Genomic DNA, 26,427 nt, shown 5'->3' with positions numbered 1-26,427 from the left:
CCAATTACTCAAACTGCTCTTATTTTTCAAAAACTGAGATAGAGGAAGGGTTCAACGGACTAACAACTAATAGATACAATTAATGATAGCAGAAAGCCAGACAAGTTCAATAGAAGCATGTTAGAATAATAGATACAAAAGGCTGGCACTGGGGAACACCATTTTAATTTCTATAAATACATCTCCAGCTTTTAAAATAAAGCATTTGAAGTGCAGAGTGAGGCACTTTTCCATAGAAGTAGATTGCTTTATTCCAGATTCTTTTTCCAACTCTAGGTGCTAATTCTATAGCAGTTGAGAGCTGATTCCCATAAATCACCTCCCTGACCCGCAGGCCTTTCCCCCATTGGCTGGAGGTGGCTCTTAGGCTGTGCTGCTGAATGATTTTCCAATTTCTGGTGGCTATAGCACTGCAGGTTATTTATGCTACAACTTATTGAGCTGAAAAGTCATCAGGAGAGAAAGAGAAGCAACCAAGGGTGACGCATGTACAGACACACTAAAAATAACAGTAAGCTCTTACCTTTCTTGCCCACAGCAAGTTCCCAGGAGGCTTCTGCACTGGACAGGGATGTTGGTGTGCATCAAACAGTGAGACAATATTTCCTGAACTTTGCAGACATATCATGCTATGTGAAAACATCTCCTTTTTCCCACTGAGTAACTTCTGAAACACTCAACAAACAAAAACACTTTAAGGGCAAACCCATAAATATTTCAGCTGGTTGTGTATTGGTTTGGAGGTTTGGAGTTAAATAACTGGAGTAAAACTGACACAGTGTGTATTTTATACTGAGTAGCACAAAACTGACCCAGGGAGTAGCAAGGATTATGAGGCAGACAGTGGAATGGGAAGCCATACAGGCTCTTCTGCAAGGATATTCAATAATGGAATGTTTGGAAGGTAGTTGCTGCCTTTGTTTTTTGGCCTTCACTGAAATGTCTTCATTTAAGTGTAAATTTGGGGAAGCAAAACTCATCTGTCTATATGATGGCTTTATATGAAAACAGTGAGGGAAAATAAAAAGTAAATTCTTCACATAAGGCTACATCTGACACTGACCTAAAAGAGGATTACTAAAATAGGAAAAAACATCCTAAGATAGACTCTTAATATCAAAGTGTTGCTGAAAGAAACCAAATCCCCAATAAGTGGCAAGCTAACCCACAGCACTGAAATAATGCAAAAAATATGATTTTTGATGACTTTTCCCTTCCTTCTCAACAAAGCTGATTTCATGTCATTCTAGGCAGGCAAAGGTGTGGAGCTTTATAAAACAACCTGATCTTCAAGAGAGAGGAGAATCAGAGACCAAAGGGCATTCAGCCAAACCCAGAGCCTGGATTGCTGTGGATTTTATCAGTCTCTACATCCAGGATGAAAAGCCATTGAGTAAGAAAAATATGCACCCTAATCTTCATATCTTTTGACAACAGCATGTCAACATATTCATTGATCCCAGTGAAGAGTATCTGGCTCTCTTTTTGTCAAATCATTGCCTTCACACACCCCATGGGAGACATTGGCTGTGAACTCACACCAAGGCTGCACTAAATGTTCATAAATGTCATTCCCAATGCAACTGAGCTCACCCTGCCCCTGCAGGCACAGAATGCTGTACAGCAAAATGCAAAAATGGGAAACAAGAATAGAAGGCACTTTATTAAGGTAATGTTCACATCTTAATTTCACCCCCATATAGATAATGTGTGGGTGAATATTAGATTTAAGCAGTTAGCTTAGTGCTGAATATTTTAGTGACAAATATGGTCTATGCACTTCCTAAAATGTCTAGAAGTATGCAAAGCAATAATATGGGAAAGGCAGGATAGAAAGAGAAAGGAAACTTTTAATCTTAAGGTTTATTTTTAGGTGATCTATTGAATGAAGGTTTGGCTTTTCCTTAGAACACCCACACCCCTGCAGCAGAGCAAAGATTCTGATGAATGTGATACCCAGAGTATCACAGCTTTCTCCATGGTTGTTTTTTTCATATAATGCAGTCAGTTAATTAGATCTCCTCTGATCAATCATTGAATTACCGCTTCAAAAGGCATTATGATATGATGAGAGTGCCTCACAGCAGTTAAACACTTTGATTTTTCTGTCCTAACACATTTACAACTGATGTCAACTAGGTCCTCCCAGCAGGAATAAAGAAATACTTTTTAAAATTACAAGAATAATTAATCTCACAATTTTAAATCTAAAAAATTACTGTAAAATGGATGAGTAAAATTACTGTAATATGGACTCATTCTCTCCATTGGTCCTTTCTAGTATTTAAGACCAATCTCTTTCATGTTTTCCATGTTGCTTATGTTTTGATCTCAAGGCCTCTGGAGCTTCAACCTTCTCTCTTGCTCTTGTTCTCTTCAGCTGTTTTATACCATCACTGTTATATATCTGTGACTTCAGCTGTGTTACAGCAGCTCCTTCCTTGATCCTTGGGAGTCTGACTCAAAAACCAAAGCATTGTAGCCATTGCAAAGAGATATTGACAGGAACTCCTTTGTTTTCCTTTTGTGACTTTACTCTTGAAGAGAAACTGTGATCTAAGGGTTAGGACTGTAGGTCACAACTCGATCATGAGATTTGCATGCCTTGGCATTGGGGACTGTTGGCAAGTTACTGCCTTGCTTCTCCTCATCCCTCTGTGAAAGGGAACAGGGATTACAGGACAATGCCACCCCAAGAGCTGCCTCATTATGGTTTCTGTAAAGAGCTTTGAACTCCTTGGAAAGCAGACAGTACAGGGAGGGGTGGTGTGTAGTTTTGGGAAAGGTCTGGCTTTGCTTCCTCTCCAAAAGCAGATGCCATGTGCCACATCCAGGGATCCTTGCACAGTGCTGTACAGAGTTGTTATGTTTGCAGTAAAACAAGAAAATAAAGAAGCTTTCTGTGTTCTGCTTTTGTTTGTAATTCAAGTCCCCAAATGGGGCAAAAAAGATACATTGGTTTTCTGAGCAGTACAAGTGATGGAAAATAATTTACTTTCTAATCCTACAGAAATACTTTTGCCAGATGAAAACTGTTCTGCCATTGCCTTTCCAACAGGGTAGTGCAGTCTGCAAGTAATTAAACAGCAGAAAGCAATACCCATAATTCAACAGTATGTCTTAGCTGTTATTTGGCAATTCTTTTTCTCTTGAAAACTCCTATACATAACATGAGCTTAAAATGGAAATCACTCATAGCAGGTTTCATTTCATTGTGAATTGTGCTCATACACCAATATGTAACCACATTTGTAAGGAACCCAAATCTTTTCCTGCCAGCTGAAGCTGTCCTGCACTCTTACAAAGTCTGCTATTTTGAATTTGAATACCTGCTACGTGGGCAGCAGACCCCAGGAAGATGATACACCGGTCTGGCAACTCGCCATTCTGTGAAACAGAAGGGTGCTGACAAAACTGAAGGGGATTTAGAAACCAGCAACTAGCATGAGAAAACACAGGATTTTCATTTTTCTGGAGAAATCAAGACTTGGCTATTTTTATAGCAAGGTTGATTACTGCCTCCCAAATTAAACCCCACTACTCAAGGAAACATCATGTGGAGACTGGTTCCCTGCCACTTGCAGGTCTCCCCATGGCCAGGCTGACACAGCAAAGAGATTTCCAGCTGCCTCCAGAGCCAAGAGGAGGAGAGGTTATTGCTCCTGACAGTGCAGAGCACTCCTGGGGCCCAGGGAGGCAGTGTGCCCCCTGTCCTGTGAGCTGAACATGTAAAAGGTGGCAATGTTCTTTTTAGTAGCTCAACTGTTAAAAAGAACCAGAAGAAATCTCAGTTTGAAAGCATAAAAAAGGGGAAAGATGCTGGGGAATAGCACTGACTACCTCAAGCTAATGCAGGATTCCTCATCCATGTAGAATGAGCTTTAGCTCACCAGGAGCAACTTAATTACTTCTGTTCAATGGTTTTCCACCCACATGTTTATCTAGTTCGTGCTCTTGGAAAGTGCTGAGGAAACAGCTCTGGGCATGAAAGGGGATTACTCTCATAGGTAATGGGTGCTGCAAAAGCTCCTCTGAAAGCTTCTGTGCTGCACATACCCAGGATGCCTCCCCCTGGGCAGGATGGTCTGACTCCTAATGATGTGAGAGATCCTGCAGAGACACGAAGGTGCTGATATTTGCACCAACGAGTGCAAATTAACAGCTCTAAGGATTAGTAATTACACAAATAAGTATACAGCTAATGAAAAACCCCTGTTATCCTGTACTTTTTACTTTAAAATTTCTTGTTCCCAAGAAGTGAATCAGGCCTCTCTTCAGATAATTTATAGAATACCAGTTTCCATAACAACATAATTGCTCAATGAAGCAAAAATACCTGGCAGAGTTGCCATTATCATGAAATAATTGACCACAACAGTGAGTGAAAGAGGCTGCATTAAACCCCCACCATTGCTTTGTGTCAACATGGTCAATTACAATCCAGTAATGCCAGATCAAAGACCAGCATTCCTAAAACAAGTCATTACAAATCACAGCATATCCCTAAGAAGCAGAGAGATCATAGTGAACAAGTATTTTTCCCTACAACAAAGCACAAAGTCATGTCCAATCATTTATGTTGCAGAACTCCATGGCCCACACCATGACAGGTAATTTTAGGACCTAAGGGTTTGCTGTAAAAAAATACAAGCAAGAACAGCTCTCTCAGTTTGTACCTTAAAATGGGAAAAGGCACAAACTACTTTTTAATTCTTAATAAGAGTGTTTGTTCCACAAAGGCTTGGCAAACATTGTCATGTGGTAAGATTCAAGAGGGAGAACTCACACCCACTGCTGAAAACACCTAGTTCATTAAAAAAACACAGCACCAGTCTAGATGTAGATGTACATCTCCCATGGAACCATCTCCTCCTGTGGGCTGCAGAAGCAGCCAGCCCACAGCTGGGTTGTGTGGGAGCACTCAGACCCAATACCTCACATGTGAGTGTTCGATGCCACCCTGTACATCCCCAGCCCAGCTCTCCTCTGCACCCTGTTGTGCTCACCGTGCCCCTGAGACATTTTCTGTTTCTCTGCAGCTTCTCCAGCAGCTCTGAGTAGCTCCAGCAGTGTCACACTGCAATCCCAGCAGCTGGCACAAGGGTGTGTGAGGATGGGAGCCCTCTTGGCATAAGTGTTGGAAGGTCGTCCCATTAAGGAGCCAGCGTGGATCCTGTGTCCTCAGTCTCCCTGGATCATGGTAAGCCAAGAAGGAGCCTCAGGTGCAAGGCAGCGTGTGTGTCAGATCAGGGCCAGCTGTGAACCAAAGCCAAATTATTGGTGGGGTACCCCAAACAGATCAAGCTGGCCTGAAATATTGGCCACACAACTCCTCCAGGTCTGGAGTAGTTCTGCTTGTTCCCAGCACTGTCAGCTTTGTTTTGGAGGGACTGTTACAGAACGCTTCCAAACTTCACAGAAACTAACACCTATGGTACAAAACAGTTACATCTCTAACTCCTATGTGCCACATTACAAGTCAAACTATTCCCCTGCTCTTTTCCCTTTGCACCCCCTGTTCCTTACACACAGGCAGGGTGAGCACAGCATGGTGTTGGTTCTGTCCTTGGGCACTCCTGAGTCATCCATGCTTTACCCCCTTAGCAGTCAAGGGATGTTTCCCCCTGACTTCAATGCCATGAGTCACCATGGTGGATGAGTGGTCCTTCTGTTCTACCTGATGTTATATTGATAACCCTGGGAAAAAACAAACTTGTCAGAAACTCCATGGAGATACTGAGCCTTGAGGAAAATAGGATGGCCTCTTTTTTTTTTTTTTTTTTTTTTTTTTTTTTTTTTTTTTTTTTTTTTTTTACTACATCTTGCTAGGCTAACACTCATAACAACATTCTTTCCCTTCTTAAAACTTTCCAGAGTTTAACAATAAATCTCTGGTTTTTTCACCCTTACCAAGCTCTGCAAATACACCTTCCCATCCTGTATTTCCTCTACTCAGCATCAGGGAAAAGCTGGGCACACACATACTGGATAGCTTTGGACATTACAGAAGCAAAGAGAAAGAAAGGTCACACATGACTTTTATCTCTGCCTTTACAGTGCTGGCCTGTTTTGCAAGCAAGACACAGATGTCCTTTAATTATTCATTAGGGTAACTGCAAACTCTGAGGCTGCCTGCACCTCTTGTAGCAGAGGAGGTTGTGGCTGTAACACCTCGGCACAGAAGTACACAAACAACCAGAAAACATAAGATATTTGCCAGAAATTAAGTGCAGAAAAACAGAGAGAAGGATAAAGCAATTCATCATTCAGAAAGGGGGGAGTGGGGCAGGGAGGGAGAGAGAAAAAGAGAGAGAGAGAGAGAGAATGGCAAAAGAAACCTGATAGCTTGTGCTGCCTCCCCTGGAAGTCTGTCAGCCCACTGGCAGGAAGATTAAGGATGTTGATGGGAATTCCTTTCTCACCACAGTCGGCTTTAAAAGCACAGGACAATAGCCTACTTTTACAGGTCTGGCTGTGGCTTTCCCACAACATATCTTTTTCTCTCCTTACTCTAAACAAAAAAAGATGATCCCTTGCATCATCCCTTGCAGTGCCTGAGTGCTGCCCTCACAGCTGAGGTGAAGGTATTGATTGAAGCACTTGGACATTTATTGGATTTGCAGCTTTTCTGATGTGTGAAAAATGCTTTGTCCTGCTCAAGTCATACAGTCCTACATGTTCCAGCATTTGTTGGTGTAACCACCAAAGGTCCAGACCCTCTGCCACACTTCCTTTGTGAGCAAACCAACCAGTGAAATCCCTGCAAGGCAGAATACAGATTTCAAAGCATCAGATTTAACAATATACTTGACACTGGGCTTGAAGAGCCTGCACAGCTTAGAGTTCACCTCCCCTTGACCCTGTGGGAAGGACAATACCCACTGCTGTATCCACAGCTTAAGCTGGATTGCCTGTTTCAGTATCTTGCTCTTTTAGGAACCATAGCAGATGGAATTTGCACTGGCAGGTTGCCCTGGGTGGCTCCTTGAATCAAGTTCTCCAACCCTCCCCATGGCTTTTTTACTGGATTCGGTACTTGTGGGATGGGGAAAAGCAAGAAGGAAAAAAAAAGTACTCAGAGGCAAGGTCAGTGCCACCCTTTTGACTCATAAGAATAGAACCTTTTGCTTTCTAGTTTATACAGAACTATGCAAGATTTTGATCTGAGCAAGGGAAGAATGATTGACCCTCTTACAAAGACTCTTACACCAGTCTCTTACACCTATGCTTTATTTTCACCCTTGTTTGCTAATATCACAAAGAAGGCAGTGTGTCCTGGGCAAGGTGACATTTCTGTGCTGTGATGACATCACTGGCATCAGTCACTTGCTCTCCGTTCTCTGTGTGCTTGAGTCAGTCTGGCCTTTTTGCATTTTCAGAAAGGGCCATCCCTGGAGTGATTTCCAGGCTGAAAGATCATTTGTTCTGTACACACAGAAACCTTCAGTGTTTCAAGAGTGTCAGCTCCTGAAATGCCTGATCTAATCTCCACAAGAGCTACTCACTATTGCAGTACCTGAGGAGTGAAGTGTCACATCAGCCTTCAGCAGTGCAATTAAAACAAAACAACCTCATGTTTGACTTGTTTCCAATAACTGGTTCTTCTATTTTCTGGGCTGAGGCTCTCCAAAGGACATAACCAAGCTGAAGCAGGGCAAGAAGAGCAGAAATGGGAGCTGGGTGTCCACTTATAGGCAGCAACTGTCCCAGCTCTCAGCTGAAATACATTTTAGGATCCTAAAACATGATGCCACCATTTCATTGTAAAGAAACTGCATTGTTATATTCTTAACAGTTTTTCATAGGTATTTGATTGGAATGACACATACAAAATCAAATACTAATAAAGTAGCATACAAAGTAGTTTTAGAAGCAGTAACATACCATATTTCTAAAAAGCCAAACCAATAATTAAATTCACAGGACAATGGATTTTTAATTTTTTTTTTAAGTGGAAGTCAATAATATGTTGTGCTATAAACAAAGCTTTAATCCAGGGTTGCTCCAGATAACACAGTTATGTTTTGCAGTCAATAGTCCCCAAAAGAACATTAAGCTTGTATAGAGGCCTGACTAAGATGGTGGCATATTTACAATACATTTCACTGATTTATATGTGCTTTTCCCTCTCCATCCAAGCAATAGATTTTCTTCATCCCTCTCCTAACAGATGCAGCAATGGGGTTTGTTTCAGGCTTTGTTTGGGAGATTAAAACCATCTCACTATAATCTCTTTTTGTTTTATACACTGAAGGAAGCATTAGAGATGAAAATTGATGCCACAATGGATTTCATTAATCACACCAGGAGCTTGGTTTGCTGTAGTAGGCACTTCCAGCAGAAGGTGCTCACAATCAGTTTAAATATTAAATGCCCTCCTGTGTTTAAATAGAGATGATCAAATCTGTGCAATCACAGCTCCTCTTGGGACTGGGATCCTTTTAAAAGTGCCAATATTGTCCAAACCATCTCACCTTATGGTCAATCCCTCTTTCCAGCAATATAAGCGTCTGTGGAACTGCAAGGACAAAAGGACGGGAAAAGTCAGTGCCTGGGGGAATTGCTGTGAGATAAAGGAGGTGTCACCTCTGGGTCACCAGTGCAAAGAAAATCACAATGGTCATAAGGACCAACAGCTACCATGCTGGGACAGGTGCTGGCAGCACGAGGCACCAGTCTGCCAGGTCCTTGGAGAGTAGGTGCTCACATATCAAAAAGCAGCACTGCTGTTAACTGTTGCTGCCAAGAAAAAGGCCAAGGATCAACAGGTCCCCCAAGCCGGGCTGTTGGGGTGTATCCCCACGAAAGGCCGAGTCCCAGTGGCAGATGGCCAGAGGGAAGTTTGCATTGCCACAATTCATGTTCTAACTGATACGAATAATCAGCAGCTCTCTAGGGCCCTGGGTCTGACGCCAGGCAGAAGCCAGCCATGCTTGAAACCTGCATCAGTCACCAACTGTCCCAGCCAAAAACATCCTTGGACTGATGTGTTGGGGCTGTTGCATACAGATGAACATGGTCTAAGTGAAGGAAAGGAAAGCAAGTCCCAAGAAAGCAGTATACAAAGAAAAAAGCTGTGAAACTCATAATTCCTGTCTGCAGAATCTAGGAATCAAAAGAACAAGTTCCCTTTAAAATGTTCTTGTGCCATCACTGTTAAAACCTTGCTTGAAATTAGAGTGTAATCAGAAATGGAGGGAATGGGGTCTTAGCAAAGGTGACAATATACAGGTTTCTGCTGCTGTATTCTGCCTCAGCTTACTTCCTGTACTGGGATCTAAGGAGATCAAAAAATCAACAAAACCAAAACTGAAACCCCAACCAGTCCTGCCCCTAATAGAGGGAATAGTACTGGGAGCTGAACTGACTACAACTCCCAACGTTCACTGAGGGTACCTTTAGGACAAATGTTACCCGAGAACATGCCAAACAATCTGAAATTGAAAGCAAGCCCCGGTGGCTGTTGGAAGCTGTAGTCAGCTCTGCGGGGTGAACTACTGAGCACAAAGATCCCGAGAGCTGCTCTGGCACCCGAAAGAGCTCCGCTAGAGCTCTGGGGGAGCGAGCAGCGAGCGAGGAGAACGCGCTGTGCCCCTCGGGGGTGCCAAGTTCCCTCCTGGGACTTCCCCGATGTTTTGGGGGGATTTTTGGCCTGGGCCTGCGGCAGAAGGGGCGAGACCTGCCCGCGTTAGCCGGGGCCAGCAGGACCCGGTTTCCCCCGCGCCGCCCGGGCCCGGTGTCCCTGGCGGCGCCGGCGGCAGTGGCGGTGGCCGTGGCCGTGGCGGTGGCGATGCGCTGCCGGGCCCCGGCGCCGGGGGGCGGGGGCCGGGGGCGGCGGCGCTCCCCGCCCAGCCGCCGCAGCCGCGGGCCGGGCGCGGGGGGCGCAGCGGAGCGGCGGCGGCGCGCAGGGCCATGTCGGCGCCGTGCCTGCGCCTGCCCGCCGCCGGGTCAGCACCGGCGGAGGCGGACAGCGCCGGCGGCATGGAGCCGCCCGGGGCCGCCGCCCTGGAGCTGGCCCTGGAGGAGGAGCTGGCGCTGCTGGCCGCCGCCGGAGAGCCGCCGGAGCCGCCGCCCGCCGCCGCCGCCCGCGACCCCGAGCTGCTCTCGCTGATCCGGCAGAAGGAGAAGGACCTGGTGCTGGCGGCGCGGCTGGGCAAGGCGCTGCTGGAGCGCAACCAGGACATGAGCCGGCAGTACGAGAGGATGCACAAGGAGCTCACCGACAAACTGGAGGTGAGGCCCCGCCGCGCTCCGCCCGGCCCCGGCCCCGGCCCCGGCCCGCGGGTTCTCCCCGCGCAGCGCGGCCCCTTCCCCGGCGAGCGGCGGGCGCGGGCCCGGCCGGGCAGCCCACGGGACGCGCTGCGGCCGTGACGGGGAAGAAAGGGTCTGAGCAGTGCCTGCGAGGCCTGCGGGAGGCTAAGCTGCCGTTCTCCCCCGATCCCTCCGGCCGAGAGCCGGCGTGTGGGGCCGGGGCCGGGCTGCAGCACCGCGCTCCGGAGGCTCCTGGGGGGCTCTTCTGCCCCGGGACCACCTGGGAGAGATGTGCGCGGCTCATCTCGTCACAGAAATACCTCGGAAGTTAAATTTGCACAGCAGGTACTGAGCTACAGAGCATATGTGACCCTTATGCTTAAGCTGTTGCAGCTTAGGCTTTAGGCATGGCAGGAGATAAGCCCTAATGATACATCGCTCTTAGCTGTTGGCTCTAAAAAATGCCTACAGGTATCTGGAGAGAGCTGTTTGCCAGGAACTCGGGGGATTGAGCCCTTTATTGATTTTTTAAGATAAAATCGAGCTATTACAAAGAAAAGGACTTGTGCAGGCAGCTTTTTTTTTGGAACGACTCTCTTGCACAATTGTGAGAGAACCACTATTATTCACTCTTCCTCATAGCTGCTCTTGAAATTGTATTTCTTCCAATAAGTAATACTGCTTAGAAGGCTGAGGAAAGCCTCTCTCACCGTTCTGGAGAGAGTTTGAACAGTGCTGGATTAACATTCACATTTCAAGTCACAGCCCTAGACCAGTCCTTTCTGCACAGTCCTGAATATTCCTGTATTCCTTCCTCACAGACTTAACATTTCTCAAGTTCAAGAGGATCTGTGAAATTACTGTATGCCCTTTGTTCTCCTGACAAAAATTCCTCTCTCTTATTAAGCTTGTCAGTTACCTCAGCTGATCCCTTCCTTTTTGCAAGGCAATCTCCCTGCCTTTGCTATTTTAATAAAAAAATAGTGAAGGTGACATTTGCTCAAATTGTTGCTTAGTGGCTCTGTTTATCAGATGAGAATTTCCCAGAGTATTAAAATTTTCCTGAGTGAATGTTTCCAGGTTGATCATTAAGTAAGAACAGACGTATGTGGTGTTGTGCTGACATGGTTTTTCCTTAGGAGTTGGAGTAGAACCTTTCCTACCATTAAAGGAAAAATGCACAAGTTTAGGTCCCCAGCAAGCTGCCTCTTAGAGAGTTCAGGAGCCTCAAACACCACTCACGGCTTGCAAAATGTTGAGGTGAAAAGGAGAAGGGAGAAACTACGACTTTACAGTACTTTAAATAACATCCCACAAATGTTTACCTCTGCTCTCACAGGCCCATTCAGAAGGTAAATGAAGAGACTGTAAACACAACGGGCTGTTTACATGTTTTCATGCCATTACTATCACCGTAACTTCCCAGTGGAATAACAGATTGCTATTTTCCAGGCTACCCATTTGAGAGGAGTTAGTGTTATCTACTTTAGGGTCATTTTTTTTCCATTGTGTTTGGCAAATTTAACCCAGTGCTGCTTCACACAAAAAATCGAATTTCAACATTAATCTTCTAAAACACAAGCTTGATAATCCCAGCCTCTGCAGATTAAATCTCGGCCTCCTCCTGTTGCCACTGAAGTGAATAAAATTTCACAATAAGCTTTTTTATTTCAGAGGAGCAGAGAGGAAGGACCCACAGCTGTTCCCTCCTTCCCTATGCTGAGAACTTTCTAATGGTGACACAAAGCAAAGTCTCAAATGAGATCCTTGCTGACAACCTGATATAATGATGTTTAGCACTTAAAAGGAGATATTTTGTCCCAGTTCACAGTTCAGAATTGGTTACAAGAGCTCAGTGAAGCCTCTCCATTTCACAACAGCCAAAGTCCAGGTCTGCTCATTGGGTGCTTTGCCTCAAGATTAAATCTGTTCTAGTTTTGTGGGTTCATTGCTGAGGTACAGCATTCCTGCCATGCACCTACTCTGGCAAACCTTTCATTTCACAGCCTGAATTTAAATTCATTTCTAATCATGAAATTAAAGTTCTGTAATAAATTCTGATATGTGATCCTAGACAGTTTTATCCTCTCTGAGGGATTAAAACAGTTAATAGTGCTGTTCCTCTGACACAGAGGAGCCTGCTGTGTCCAAGCACTTTACAGTATGAACCCTCTTTATCAGCTGGGAAACCTCCCCTTGCTTTCATCTGTTCAGATGAGGACCAGCCCAGCTCAGATAAGTTGAAGATAAGCTGTTTTCAGAAGAAGACATCTTCTAGAAAGCAGTTCTGTTTAAAAATCAATGAGCAGCTGGTGAATGGAGAGACAGACACTCAGGAAACAAGAAACTCCCCTCCTGAGGCCAGCAGTTTGCCCTATCAGCACTAGGTGCAGAAATCCCCTCGCCAGACCTGCAGCCCTGCAGGTGCTGGGGTGAGGGCAGGCCAGGAGAGATGGCTGCTGACAGGAGCAGGAGGGACCAGTCAACACATCTCCTCTGGGTTCTCCTCCTCTTTGCAACAGCCTCTCTGTGCCCCACTGCTCTCTTGTGGTTTCTCTGTCACAACAGAATAAACTTCATATTCTTCACCTTCTTCTAATGCCAGCCTTTGTGATGGCCATTTACTGGGGCTCTGTGTAGTGGAGATTTTCTTTTGCAGTGAAAAAACTAAAGTGCTTTTTAAATGATTGACAAGGCTTATCGGTGGCTTCTAAATCACATTTGGGTGTCTGGGGCACTTCAGCTGCAGTGCTGCTTCTCAGCAGGCTGAAGTTCCACTTTCCATTTAGAGAAGGCCCTGGATCTTTCTAAACGTTGCCTAGCAGTGAAAGAGGCAGAGCTATAAAAGACAGAATTTTCAGTGTGCTGCTGAAAGTGAGATTGTGGCTGCTCCAGCCACACTTGGACTACAAACAAGATTTCTTTGCAATGGTTGTCATGGGCCAGTTACTGGGATCTCATGCCTACCTATTGCATTAAAATATTTATATTACTGCTTAGTTCTCATTTGCAAGGATGCTCATTCTTTAGTGTCTGAAACATGGGGAAATTCCCTACTATGGGCCACTGTTTTTAATCAACTTTCCCCCATATTTAAGGGTTTTCATGAAAGTCTGGAATTTGCAGAAGGATTTGAAGGGCACAAGCACCATGCTGCTACACTGAGCTGGAAGGAGCATAGGAAAGGATTTGGGGATCAGGTGAATAAAGAGAAAACATGGCATGTGTGTGGCAGAGCAAAAAAAGGTGGAAGATTAGCAATACACAGGCCAGAAGCTGGAGAGATACTGGAGGGTTTTGACATTCAGACCTGCTTGGGAAGGTGACAAGGACCCTGCCAGGGAGGCTGTGTGTCATCAGCAATAGGCACCCAGGGGAAACAGCCCCCTCACAGCCTGTGTTTCTAACAAGCAATAAAAAGCCACTTCACATAAATGCAGTGCAATTTTCTTTTCCACCTAGCAGGTTTATTTTTCCCTCCTATCAGAAGTGCCATGGGAATTGTTCACCAGGGAACAATTCACCTGGGAGAAATAGGCAAGTGCTTGGCCCAGTGGGTTTCTGTTCTTTTGTAAGACACATTCCTTAAAGACTGGGGAATCTGATAAAGAGTAGCAGGAGAATATTCTGGGGATCAGAGAACAACCAACAAGGAGAGGACTCCCGTTTTTCAGGTTTCTCTGCTGATCCTGGGACGCGCCCATGTCCCCAATCTGACTGTTCTGAAAGTAAATGTGTGTCTTCAGCCACCAAGGGAAATTCAAGCTCAGGGTTTTGGAGCAGGGATTCTTTCAAATGGGCACAACATAAATCTGCTTTGACCTGATTTGCAGCTCTGTTTCAATCAAGCCCTCATTTAACTGAGCCTGTAAAACATGCAAAAGTTACACCAGATTGGTTCTGTCCCTCATTTTCCAGCCAATCCAAAGCAGAGCAGAGTCTCCAGAACTTAGAGTGGTTTCTAAGAAACCTGAACCCAGAACGTGTATGTACATAATGTCTATAGCAACCAGTTCATTGCATCCATTGCCATTCCAGATTAGGCTGCATCAAACAATGGAGTTACTGTGCACTATCAAACTCTCAGACACTAATTAGGTCAGGAATAGAAGGAGCAAATGGATAGATGATTCAACTGTTGTTCATGAGACCCATATGACAACAAGGATGCTTCATCTACATTCCTCACCAACAGTGAGGGTATACAGTTTGTGTATTTTGACTATAAAGGCAATTTTTAAAAAATTATGCCACTGACCACTGAAATATTGCTTTGGAGTTAAACTGGGCTCTGCTAAATCAATTGCTCTGTCTGACCTATATATCTCGCCTATTGACATGCAGCCTACTTCACTCTTTTGGCAGTTATTTCAGTAAAAATTCAATGTGCTGAACTCCAGTGGCCAAGGACAGGCCAATTGCTGGAAATGGAAAATGGCTTAAGTGCCAGTGACCTGCCCTGATGTGGAATTGTTATCTCCATGGCATTGTCACGCTCCAGCACCATCCTGTTTCCTGCACGAGGTTTTAGCCCTAGCATAGAGGAGGAAAAGGAGACATTGACCCTTTTTCCCTCCATTCCTAACCTCTTCTCCCCCATCACGTAGCACCTGGAGCAAGAGAAGCACGAGCTGCGGCGGCGCTTTGAGAACAAGGAGGGAGAGTGGGAAGGAAGGGTGTCCGAGCTGGAGAGCGACGTGAAGCAGCTGCAGGACGAGCTGGAGAAGCAGCAGGTGCACCTGCGCGAGGCCGACCGCGAGAAGACGCGCGCTGTCCAGGAACTCTCGGAGCAGAACCAAAGACTCCTGGACCAGCTCAGCAGGGTGAGTCAGCTGGGTGACACAGCTGGGCACGGGACAGGGGCACAGCTCTGCTGTCATCCACCTCTGGGGCAAAGGAGTGGGGAAGCTCCAGCTTCCAGGGAAACAAAGGGTTCTGTCTCTGGTTATGTTACACAGGTGTTGTGATAACACATACTGCCTTTAAACTGATTTTACACCTCTAAGGAGTGATGCATTTCTTTGGCAAAACAGTTGTGTTTCTGGGTTGAGTGGTCATTTACTGCATAGTTATCTCTCTCAACTGTTTTTGTGTCTAGAACTGATGTAGAAAATCTGTTTCTAATTTACTAATAGGCTGAACAAATTTAGCATGCAAGAAGAAGGCTAATCTGCAAGAGTGGGGCGAAAGGCTTTTTGCAGGCCTCCCTTTTTTGAGATACATTGGCTGTAATGTTGTAGAATTGAACATACCATGTCATTCTCAGATGGTGTGTCACTACAGATAACTTTGCCATGGTTAGATGTGTGAGAACCTACTGAAATTCCTTGGAATGCCATGTTTCATCAAAGAGCTTAACTTGCCTGTGAATGAAAGAGGATTTATAGTGAGGCTGCTACAAATCAGCCTAATTGACTGAATACTTGCAGCGTGAGTTTCTTTCTGACAGCAAAAGACTTAACAGTTTCTGCCTCCTTCCCACAGAAGTTAACCTGTCTTCTGGAATTAAGAGCCTTGATTTTTTTCCTCCCCAATGGACAGTTAGTACAAACCATAATTTTAATGCTTGAGAACACAGTTACTCCAGCAGACGAAAGCATTTGCTTGTTATCAGTTGCTTATTCCTAAAATAGCATAGAACAAAAACACACACAGATTCAGGCTGAAGAGGCCCACCTCATGCTCTAAGAACCTCTCTCAGACTAAATTCTGTCAGAGCTGAGTCTCTGGGGTGACACAGGGATGTTGCCTATGGGAGGGTGGACACCTCAACCACAGCACTAGGATCAAAGGACTCTGAAGAGGGCCACAGGTCTTCACTCAAGCTGTGTGTGCAGTTGTCCTGTGCCTCCGGAGGTGAGAGGAACTAGTGTTGGGTATGACACTGTTCTGACACTTGAGGAAATCATTCCTCATTCCACTGTAGATTTTCTTGTCAAGGATTTAAAAAGTAACTTATTCCAATTTGGCTAACTAACTTTAAAAAGAAGAGAGAAAAAAACCCCAAAAAGACCTGATCTTCCTTAGCTCAGGAATGCTACTAAGTTTGTCCATGTTTTTAAAGCAATGTGTCCCAAGTGAGCTACAGATCTTTCACTTTTCTCTGGACAGAGCATATTCCACATACACCATGGATGAGGGTTTCCACCCAAGATTGCACAAGCTCTGTGTTGTGTCAGGTTTCTTATCCAGGACTAAGAACTTGTCTCCTTCTCTGTATGTATGATTTCTGTCACTGGCTGGGGAATGTAAGATTTGTTATTGTCCCAGCATAAGCATAAACTGGAAGCACACACTAGAAGGTAGGAGAGGCAAACCAGGCAGCTTGTTTTGGGCTTTTAAACCAGATGGGATTATCCTCATGTGATACTTGTGCTAGAGGAACCTCTCACAGCCAGATGCTCAGAGATCCACTCCACAAAGCCTTGTCAGAGGAACCACCAAGTCTACCAGCATGTGGTGTCCAAGCATGGGTTTTGTTCCCTTAACTCCCTCTTAGTGCCAGAAATGGTCTTTGTTGACCCACTTCAGAACTGCAACATTCAAAAATGCTGAGTATTGCTGCTGCCCTTCCCATTGCAGCCCAGCCCTGCTCCCAGCCTGGAGGACAGTTTTTCTCCAATGCAGATAAGCTCTGACAGAGACAGAGCTCATGTTTGCCGAGGCACGATTCAGTGCTCATTGAGTTTGTCACCTGGCCAAAACTTGCCAGTAACTCAAATACAGCAATGGGTATAGCAAGGATGTAAACAGTCCTCCCACAGTCAGGAAAACCTGGACAAATTGAAAGAGAGTAGGGAACAATCTGTTGTCATTCTCAGGGCTTTAGCTGAGGCTTTTTAAAATCTTAGCATTATATTAGCTGCTTAATATTCTGTATTTGCTGCTCCATAGTGTATTTACAGTCTCGTGTCTGGTCTCTTATTCTGAAGAGGTTACACATGTAATCCCTGAGGCAGTGGCACTGCCTGAACCCTGCACCCATGGAGTTCTGGCTCCTGTTACCACTTAGGCTTCCAATTAATAAAAAGGACAAATAAGAGTAGCATGGATGTGCTTGCCATAGGCTGGAGTCTCTCCTGGGATCATGAGCTGAGCACTGGCACAGGAAAAGTCCTACAAAGAGGTGCTGTAACAGCTTCTGTGAGGTTTAAGGTGTTGTTGGTATCCTCCTTGTGTTCCTGGCTCTGCATTTGTGTCTCCGTGGGTTGTTTGGGAGCAGAGGGTTATGAGAAGTCTGGGATAAGGTGATGAAAGCCTTATTCAGAGCCTCAAGCCTGCCCCATCCTGCTTCACTCACAGGACACAAAGGCTTCTCTCTGGTAGAGTCATTCTACACTAAAAGCTCCTTAAATTTGAATTTCTACAGTTTTTAGCAATTAACACCTCGTGGCCCCACTTAACAACACTTGATCATCTCACTCCTGGAGAAGGTATCCCCTTGGCACTGGGCTCTGTGTGTTGAATGACAGTGAGCCTCAGGAGCTGCCAGCCCACATGGTCCTGCTTGTTTCTTCTGGATTCCCTGGGCTTCAGCCTCTTTTATCTCAAAGCAGGGCAGCAGCCACCATCTCCTCCATCCTGCCCCTCCTCCTTCCTGCTGCTGCCATACTTTCACCAACTAATTAGTCCTTAGGACATTTTTTAAACTCTGCCTTCCCCAGAGATGAAAAGCCAACACATACTCACTTTGTCTAAACCTGGCACTAATGCCAACCAGCCAAGCACACACACCCACACAAGGACAGCAAGGGGACCTGGAAAGCTCTGTCTTGCAATTAATGCCTGGGACTGAAAAAATCCATCATCGGTTCCAGCAAAGACTGATAAGCAAAACTCAAGGATGGGAATTTTAAGTCTGTTCCAGTATCTAAAAATTAGCCTCTTGCCTGTGTCACCAAGAGGCTAAAATAAGGTCTTTAAAAAGTTTTGAGGTCTTCCAATGAGGTGGTGATACAGGAGAACTTTAAATATCTAATAATAGTAAGTAGGCTATAAGGAACTTTGCCTCCTCTTGAAATACAGCCTTTGGTTCTCTGCTTTTAGCAGAACAAAGATACTGCCTGAGGTTACAGCAGCATTAAACCATGGGGAATATTTGGTTGGCTGGACTGGGAGCACATGATGAAAGACATGATTGAAATGCCAAAGAGCAAGTTTAGACCTCCACAGTATTTTTAATTTGTTACATGATGATTAAAATCCCTTCTGCACATTGCTTTGATTTCCCTCCCCCTGCCTCAGCACAGCAAAGGGTGCAGGAGCTCTCAGCAGTGTGTCCACACCAAGCTAAATGCCAAGTTTACCAAGGAGAACTGAAGAGCTCCTCATGAGCAGTGTGCCAGGGTACAAACCACTCACCAGAACTGCTCAGAGCTGAAGTATGAGGCAAGGAACAGTTCTGCTGAGAAAGTCAAGGCTTGGGAATTATTACATGTTCTGTTTCCAGCTCCTTCAGTCTCTCCCATCTGTTTCAGTTCCCCACAAGGATAAAAAAAGAAAAAGAAAAAAGAAAAACACAAAAACCACAATCCTATGCCTTCTGTCCTTTTATGGAGGAGTGTGTATAGGGAAAGGTCTCCTCTTACATGTGCCCACAGCAGGTAGCACAGCAAGAGTCTGTCCCCACCTTTGGGCTTCTAGGAGTTACTAATACAAATAATAATAACAAGCAGTCATCTTCCTATAATGAGACAACATATTACTATTTTGTCAGGAAGTGAATGAAAAAAGACTTCCACGCTGTTTCTGAGTGCCTTCACCAGATGGCTTTCCCACACATTTCCTGCTCCCCAGCTCTGGCTCCTGGAGCTGTTTGCTGCGTGTAGCTTGGGCGCGGCTCGTCCTGCCCGGTTCAGCTGGGCTTCTTTTGTGGTTCATGGAGCACGGGGGAGAGATTTCACAATGTCAGGCTCAGGTAGGTTTTGCAATGCAAATCTGTTTCCCGGGGCAGTGGCAGAGTGTCATCTTGCACTGCTGAAACAGCTCCTTGTGTTTAGAGGGGAAGGCTGGGCTGCTGTGGCATCCCTCAGAGGGGCCCTCAATCACCAACTCCTTAGATTCACTCAGCATCCAGAGCCAGCATGCTGCTACAAAGAATGAGGTGTTTCAGTCAATCCCTGTGCTACAGCAAAAACAGGAGCAGCCAGCCCACAATTCTCCAAAGGAGGTATTATTTACTAACCACAAAAGCCTCCTTTCAGTAATATTTCAGTTGAAGTTTCTCACTTCATGCTCTAACATGCAGGATGTTAGAGAACTGGCAGGCACTGCCTGGCTTTGCTTTGAAAGAAACAGGTTTTTAATTAAGAACAAGCTAACCATAATGTGTTCTCCCTTCCAAATTACTTGTATTTTAAATACATCCTTTTATGGTCAAGAACACACAGGAGAGGCAGATCTGTTGTCAGTTATTTGAAGAGATTTTTCTGAATGGTTGTTGCTGGGTCTATCAGCATAGGAACAGTGTTGGCTTTAAGAAATTCAGATTATTCACTGAAAAAGAAAGTTATTGGAAGAAGCGTGCTGGGCAAGATGCACTGCTTTTGCTATGCCAGAGATCTGTAGTAATTACACTATGAATTATGTCTTTAATTCCTTATTTTATCTATACAGGTGCTTAATGCAAACCTCCTTATGTCTTGTTTATTAAATTGTCTCCAATAGCCCAGCAGGGTCTATTGGGAGCTCCATCCTTAGCACAGAGGCAAGTCAGGCTGAATTTAAGTCCTGCTTCAGGGGGTTTATTTTTAACCAAAGATCCTGAATGAACCTGGGCTAAAGAAGAGTGTTGTTACTACATTGTTGTATTCATATTTCTAGAGTCCCATACCTCCTGGGTGGTTTTCTCACACACAGCTCTTCACAGCAGTGTTGCTCCTGCTTCTTCATCAGGGCTCCTCCAAGGCTCTCCCTAAGCAGCCAACCCACCCTCTTTTATCCCAGTTATCTTCATTGGCCACAGCTGCCACCCAATTAAGGACATCAGAGCTGCAGCCCATTTAGAACAACTAGGATTGGGGCAAGGCCACTTATACAATACATATATTTTACTAGGACTCCTACTAGAGAAGAGTTGCTTTTACTCTCCCTACATTTCAAGGTGCAGATCAACCACTACACTGAATTATTTTTCATAAAAACTCTCTACTTTTTACTCTTCAAAATGTTTACTGGACCTATTTAGTGAGTAGATTATTAGAAGGAGCTCTGCACTGAACTCCTCAAGCACAGAGTCCTGAGTAGCAAATCTTCACCTGCCTCACTACTGAGCAGTCCAAATTCAATGGAAGGGGAAATTGCAGGAGAAAGAGCAGCACTGCTTCCTGTTGAAGGGGCTGAAGGACCTGCTTGTCACAGCAGCCTTAGTGGGGCTGCTCATTCCTTGGGGGAAGGCAGACAGTCCTTGAGCACTGTTTTGTGCCTGGCATGAGGCACACTCGTGTCACACATGCTGGGCTGAGAGGAAACAGACACCAGCACCAGACAGAGCCAAACAGTGATTCCAGTGAAGCTCCCAGTAACCTCATTCCCCAGCTCCCCACCCCTCTGGAGCATCAGCAGATCCTCACGCCACATGGCCAGATCCCTGATCACCCAGGGAATACTAATGAGAAATGAGGCTCCTTCTCTCCAGTTGCTTCTCCTCTAGCAGAGAGCACTTGTTAATAATTCAGCTTCGTGCCACATCAGGCCTGGAGTGCTGAGGCTTTCCATGCTGAGGCTGTGAATATAGGACGTGACTGCAGCTGCCTGTTCTCGCCTGCAGAGTCCTTCAATGAAATGATTCAGTGCCCTAGAAGGTAATGGAGAAACACCTTGAGATCACTGCTGAGTGGCACTTGTTCTTCTGGGAGAACAAGGAGAGAGGCTCAACCCTCTGCTGAGAGTCAGTCCAAGCCTGTAGCACTCATTAACCCCATTTTAGGACACACAGAGCTTTGGGACCCAACAGGAACAGGGCCATCCAGACATCAAGGAATAAATACAGGAAGTGCCAAAGTAATTTCAGCAAACATGAGGGGGAACACCCCTACAGAATTTGCCCAAGGATTTTGCACACACTCATTTCATGAAAGATTTTTACCCTTGAGTCCTCTGGCTGATGAGCACGTCCAGAATGGGCAGAAAGAGAATGGGCTGTTGTGATAGGACAAGGGGGAATGGGGACAAATTAAAAGAAGGGAAATTTAGGTTACGTATTAGCAAGAAGGTCTCTCCTGTGAGGGTGCTGAGACACTGGAGCAGGTTGCCCAGGGAGGTTGTGGCTGTCCCAACCCTGGCAATGCTCAAAACCATGTTGGATAGGGCTTGGAACAGCCTGGTCTAGTGGGAATGTTCCCTGCCTATGGCAGGGGGAATTGGGACTAGATGATCTGTAAGGTCCATTCCAATCCCTTAACATTTCATGCTCCTATGAAAGCTGTGCATGGAATAAAACAGGGGCTCCTGAATAGCAAAGCCCTCCCTAGGAAAAGGATTTAGATTAGAAAAAAACGTTACTGCTAAGGCAGTGGAGCTACACAAGTCGCTGTTCCTGGGCAAAAGGATGGTGGCATCCCTGGGTCCCAGGGGCTGGGTGGGACTCTCATCCTTCTCTGGGGCAGCAGAGCATCCCCTCCGTCCCCAGGGACCCCTGGCCGGTTGCTGGATGATGACAGCACGGCATGTCCCGGCTGGTGCTGTTGCCGTGGTAACCGGGTGTGATTTCTGTGCCTGTAACGCCACGACAGTCAGGGACACGCAGGGAGACGCACTTGTGACGTCCGAGGCGGGCGGGCGGTGGCCGCGGCCCGTCTGCCACCCCCGGGGGCTCGGCTCGCTGCCGGGCCGTGCTCTCTGCATCCCCCGCGGGCCCCTCCCCGCCTTCCCTCCTCTGCTCACGGCGATTTCCCCCCCAAAGTCGCGCTGGAGCTGTACCAGCCCCAGGCAGCCTGTTGTCTGTACCATCCACAATGAGCTCCTGAGCCTGTTGGGACAGACAAACATTGTACATCCTGGGTGAAAAGAGCCCCTCGTGAGCAGATCAGTGAGCCCACGCAGTGACCCTGCTGGGGATTTGCCACAGAGCATCTCCCGGGAGTCCAGCTCGGCCGTGGCACCAGGGAAATGATTGTCTGTCCTAGGCACTGAGCCTGCAGGCTGTGCACGGCTCATCTCCCACCCTCCGAGGCTGTCGTGCCTGGATGAGGCAGCACAGGCTGCCCCGGGAGCCATCACAGAGCCACTCCTCCTGTCGCACCACCCCCCCTTTCACCGGGCAGCGCATCTGCAGGAATGAGTGGACAAATACACGCAGGTGTGAAGCCCTGGGTAGTCAGCCATACACTGTTCTTCCTGCACTTCAGCTGAGCCCTGCTCATAGCCCAGCTTTCTCCTCTGGCAAGTGGTCCTAGAAGACATTTCAAAAGTTCATGCAAGGCTTCTGTCTTGAGACATCAGCAGCACCACTAATCTGTGAACATCTGAAAGCCAGAATCCAACATAAAACTGAAGCTGAACTTGTCCTGGAGTAAGAAGATAAAATTCTGAATGAGTCCTTTCCTCCCCTCTTGCACTACACAAAAAATTTTGAGTGGCTATTCTGTTTACATCCAGGTTGTTTATTGGAATTGTTTTATTATGCAGTAGCTCAGAGGTATGAACACATGGGCAGAAGAAAGTTTTTCATAATATTTCTGCTTATTCACACTTGCTGTAAACACTTCCTCCAGGAGATTCTAGAAAGTAGGACACAGAAGGTGTTTGTATCCAGCCACTGCATTACTAGCTAGAACCAGAGACAAACATGATTGAAATCTTTGCAAATAGCTACATAAGAAAAAACCAATTAAAAGCATTTGATCTTTAAAGACTTACTCTGGCTTATAAAGTTTGCACACCTTGTAATGAAAGTCTTGTTTTTTCAAGCAGCCTTGCTTTTTCTAAATGCAATTTAGTAGACAATAGCTCAAGAGGGAAGTCTCTTCTACACTGAGAGGGTTTTGCCAGCTGTATTGAGTGCTCTGATTACCCATGAAATCAGAGGCCTCTTGCAAAACAGCCAAGAGCTTAACCAACATTTTGTTTAGAATGGCATTTAGCAGAACCCAGTTTATTTTGAGCAGAGATACAGGATCAGAAAGATACTGTTGTTGACTTCTGGTGGCCACAATGCAATACAGAGCTGGCTCGTGCTTGGCAGCACCACCACAGGCATGGGAAATGCCACCTCAGACAGGGACACAACAGGATCCAGAGGCAAAGGTACCACAGAAAACAACTGACATAAGTCAAGGGGCCTGCATGTCAGAGCAGCTGGAGTAAAAGGCTGCTCATAAGCAGCCCAAGGAGGCATTTAATTTGCAGGAGATACAGGCTGGCCTCACAACCTCAGTTATCCTTCTGCAGGGGCTCAGTTCAGTAGATGCCAAGTCCTGCAACAGATTTCCATCATGGATGGGATCCCTGTCAGTGTCTGAGGGGAGACTGCTGAGGTCAGAAGTGTTGGGAACAATTCCATTAACTGTTCTCTCCCTCTCCTAACTGTTCTTGCCTGGAAGGTTCTAATGTTGAAGCATGGAAAGAACATTTTTAAACTGAGGGACTGCTTGGATAGTTTCAGCTGGGTTATGACTACCAAGATTAGCACAGTAATGCAGATGTGTCATAGCTGCAGAGCTTTCACAGAACAGTTACACGACCTGCTGATGTTTGGGTAACTAAAGCATCCAGCTCATTGGATTTGCCCTTTAAATGGAATCCTTCAGTTCCTTTGCACTTCAGTGCACCAAGATAACGAAATTTAACCTTGTGATTGCTTTGTTCTCTCCATCCTTTAAAGTCTGTTCCTGAACCCACTTCCAGACTTGGCACAGTTTTGTAGTGACAGGGGTGCTCTTAGAAAGCTGTTCCATTTGGCAACTATTTAGCCTGAGCTGTTCCTGGTTACTTGTTGAACAAAGCCCCATTGTACTTGGCTGTCTACAAGCTCAAATCCAGGAAAATGGATGTCTTTTACAATTCAGGTGTAGATTTGTCACTCACACTAGGACCATTAGACAGGTACAAACCTCAAGACTTGCTGGAGGGAAGGGTCTGTATTTACAGAAGAGATCCATAGTCCCAATTGCTTTTACAGGTGAAGTGTTTCAGGACAAAAACACCCACAAATTTCAAGAGAAGGCCTTTTGGAGAAGTACCTAAAGAGTTCTCATTGTTTCTTTACTTGGTTAGCAAGGGATTGGCATAAATTCTATTAACACCAGGAAACTGAGGCACTGACAGACTTTTCAATGTAAACCAATAAACAAGACCTGAGTGAATGAGAAATCTCCACTCAGGCAGAGTACACAAGAGTTTGAGCTTCTCTTGCTCTTATAGAATGGGGATGAACTGGGGTGGGGCTTGTTATTTGTTTTTAAGATGTGGAATAGCAATTTAGTGCTCTGTGCCCCACACTGACAGCATGACAGGGTAATGCTAGTGCTCAGACATTACTCCTTGACCAAGTATAGGCTTTCTTTATTCTCCATGTCCCTTACATAAATGGCCATGTGTATAAATTTCAGGATAAAAATTAGACTGATATTAAAAAAAAACCAAAAACCAGCTGTAAGTTTGGCTGAGTAGGAGAGATGGCCCAGAAACTCTACAAGGTCTCCATCAAAAAAGGAAGCTTTTGGGAAGTGGCCAAGCAGACACCAGTTAGGGAGGGCTGGCCAATTTCTGCACTGATATGAGAAGAACTAGCCAAAGTCTGAAAGAGACCTTCTGAGGGTTTCCTTTCATGCAGGCAAGAGTTTGACTAACATCAGGTTATGTCTTCTTGCTATTCATGAATACTAAGGAATGAGGCAGAAAAACCTGAGGGAATGCTCACAAGGAATGTGTGATCTCAAAGGCTTTGGAACTGACTTGTATTGAAACTCTACATGGACATAAAGTAATGAAAGGGTGAAAACAGATGTAAACAGGCCATTATTCAAAATGCTTGAATAGACTCAGATTTTGTGGGAGTCCTACTTTCAACAGATTTATGTTTAGAGGCCAAATGAGAAAGCCTGGAATGACCATGTTTGCTTCAAAGAGATTGTTGGTAGAATGTAGCAGTGTGATATTTGTCTAAATAACTTTTATTGATCAGCTATGAAGTTGCACAGGGATTTGCCAACTCAGACTGTTCCTGTAGGTTTGTCTCTATTCCAGAAAGATTTTATTTCCCTAGGCTTTACTGGATGTTGTACTTCACTTTCTGCACAAATTCTCCCTAAATGTTGTGCTACTTAGCCTTTATTTCACTCTCCACTTTAGCACAAGGGACCAGATTCTTAGTGAAGTCTAACTCATAAATATTTAAACCTTTAAGGGATCCAGGCAAATGCTTATAAAATTGATGATTTCATTAATGCCACCTCTTCCTGGGGCCTTCCTGTGCCTGAGGCACTGCTGCCATGGGCACAGGCCCTCATCCTGCAGAGCTGCAGACAAGGAGGGGTCTCTGAGGCTTGGGCTGCTTTATCAGCAGAAGCTGCAATAAACCAGTTCAGGCATTATCCAGTCCAGCAGCTCAGTTAATCTCTGCTTACCCAGATTAACTCTGGCATCACAAGACACAGCCCATCAGCTGCAGGCTGGCTCTCAGCATCTCCCTCCTTTCAAAGGAGTTCTTTGCATCAGGCATTCAAAACTTGGGAAATTCCTTCTGCCTTCCCATCCTTCTTAATCCTCCATCAAGAGACAGTATCAGAGTCTAAGAAGGTCAAACTGGGGGAGAGGGAAGGAGACAGGCAGCTTTCTCCCTCACTGCATGTCACTGCCTCACCTCAGCACAGGAGGGGAAGATTTGCCCAGTGTGGGACAGCTCCAATTCACAATTTTAGTGCTCCTGGTCCCAGACATGGGCCTCCTCCAACAATCTCTGACCCTTTTCATGGCCATGGAACACCCTGCCAAGGAAATATTTTGCTGTGTGAAACCAACAGTGCAGAAGCCTTTCCAAGCATGAACTTGTTCAAGTGAAAGTATTAACTCTCTGACTTATTTAATCTCCCTAAGCAGAGCTATAAGGCACCCCAGGTCAGGAAAAGTGGCATAATTGCCCAAAATGCCTGTCTAGACCCACATACCAAGTAGGCCACATGATGCTGACCCTGCCCACAGCTCGGTGAATGTGACACAAGCACCCAGAGCCAGGTG

The 26,427-nt window shown here is 45.6% G+C and overlaps 1 protein-coding gene across 1 annotated transcript in view; it reads left to right on the top strand.

Annotated features, from left to right (window-relative positions):
- The first annotated feature begins 9,897 nt into the window (after positions 1–9,897).
- Positions 9,898–26,427, top strand: part of BICDL1 (BICD family like cargo adaptor 1) — a 44,620-nt gene continuing 28,090 nt past the window's right edge. The window contains exons 1-2 of the mRNA XM_058816867.1: positions 9,898–10,233; positions 14,859–15,074. Of these exons, the coding sequence (XP_058672850.1) occupies positions 9,913–10,233; positions 14,859–15,074 (537 nt within the window). The 5' untranslated portion in view covers positions 9,898–9,912. The remainder of the gene's footprint in view (positions 10,234–14,858; positions 15,075–26,427) is intronic.

The sequence above is a fragment of the Ammospiza caudacuta genome, chromosome 18 (assembly GCF_027887145.1).
Source record: "Ammospiza caudacuta isolate bAmmCau1 chromosome 18, bAmmCau1.pri, whole genome shotgun sequence".
In the NCBI taxonomy this organism is placed as follows: Eukaryota; Metazoa; Chordata; class Aves; order Passeriformes; family Passerellidae; genus Ammospiza; species Ammospiza caudacuta.
The sequence above is the reverse complement of the archived record's forward strand: the minus strand, read 5'-3'. Positions and strand labels throughout refer to the sequence as shown.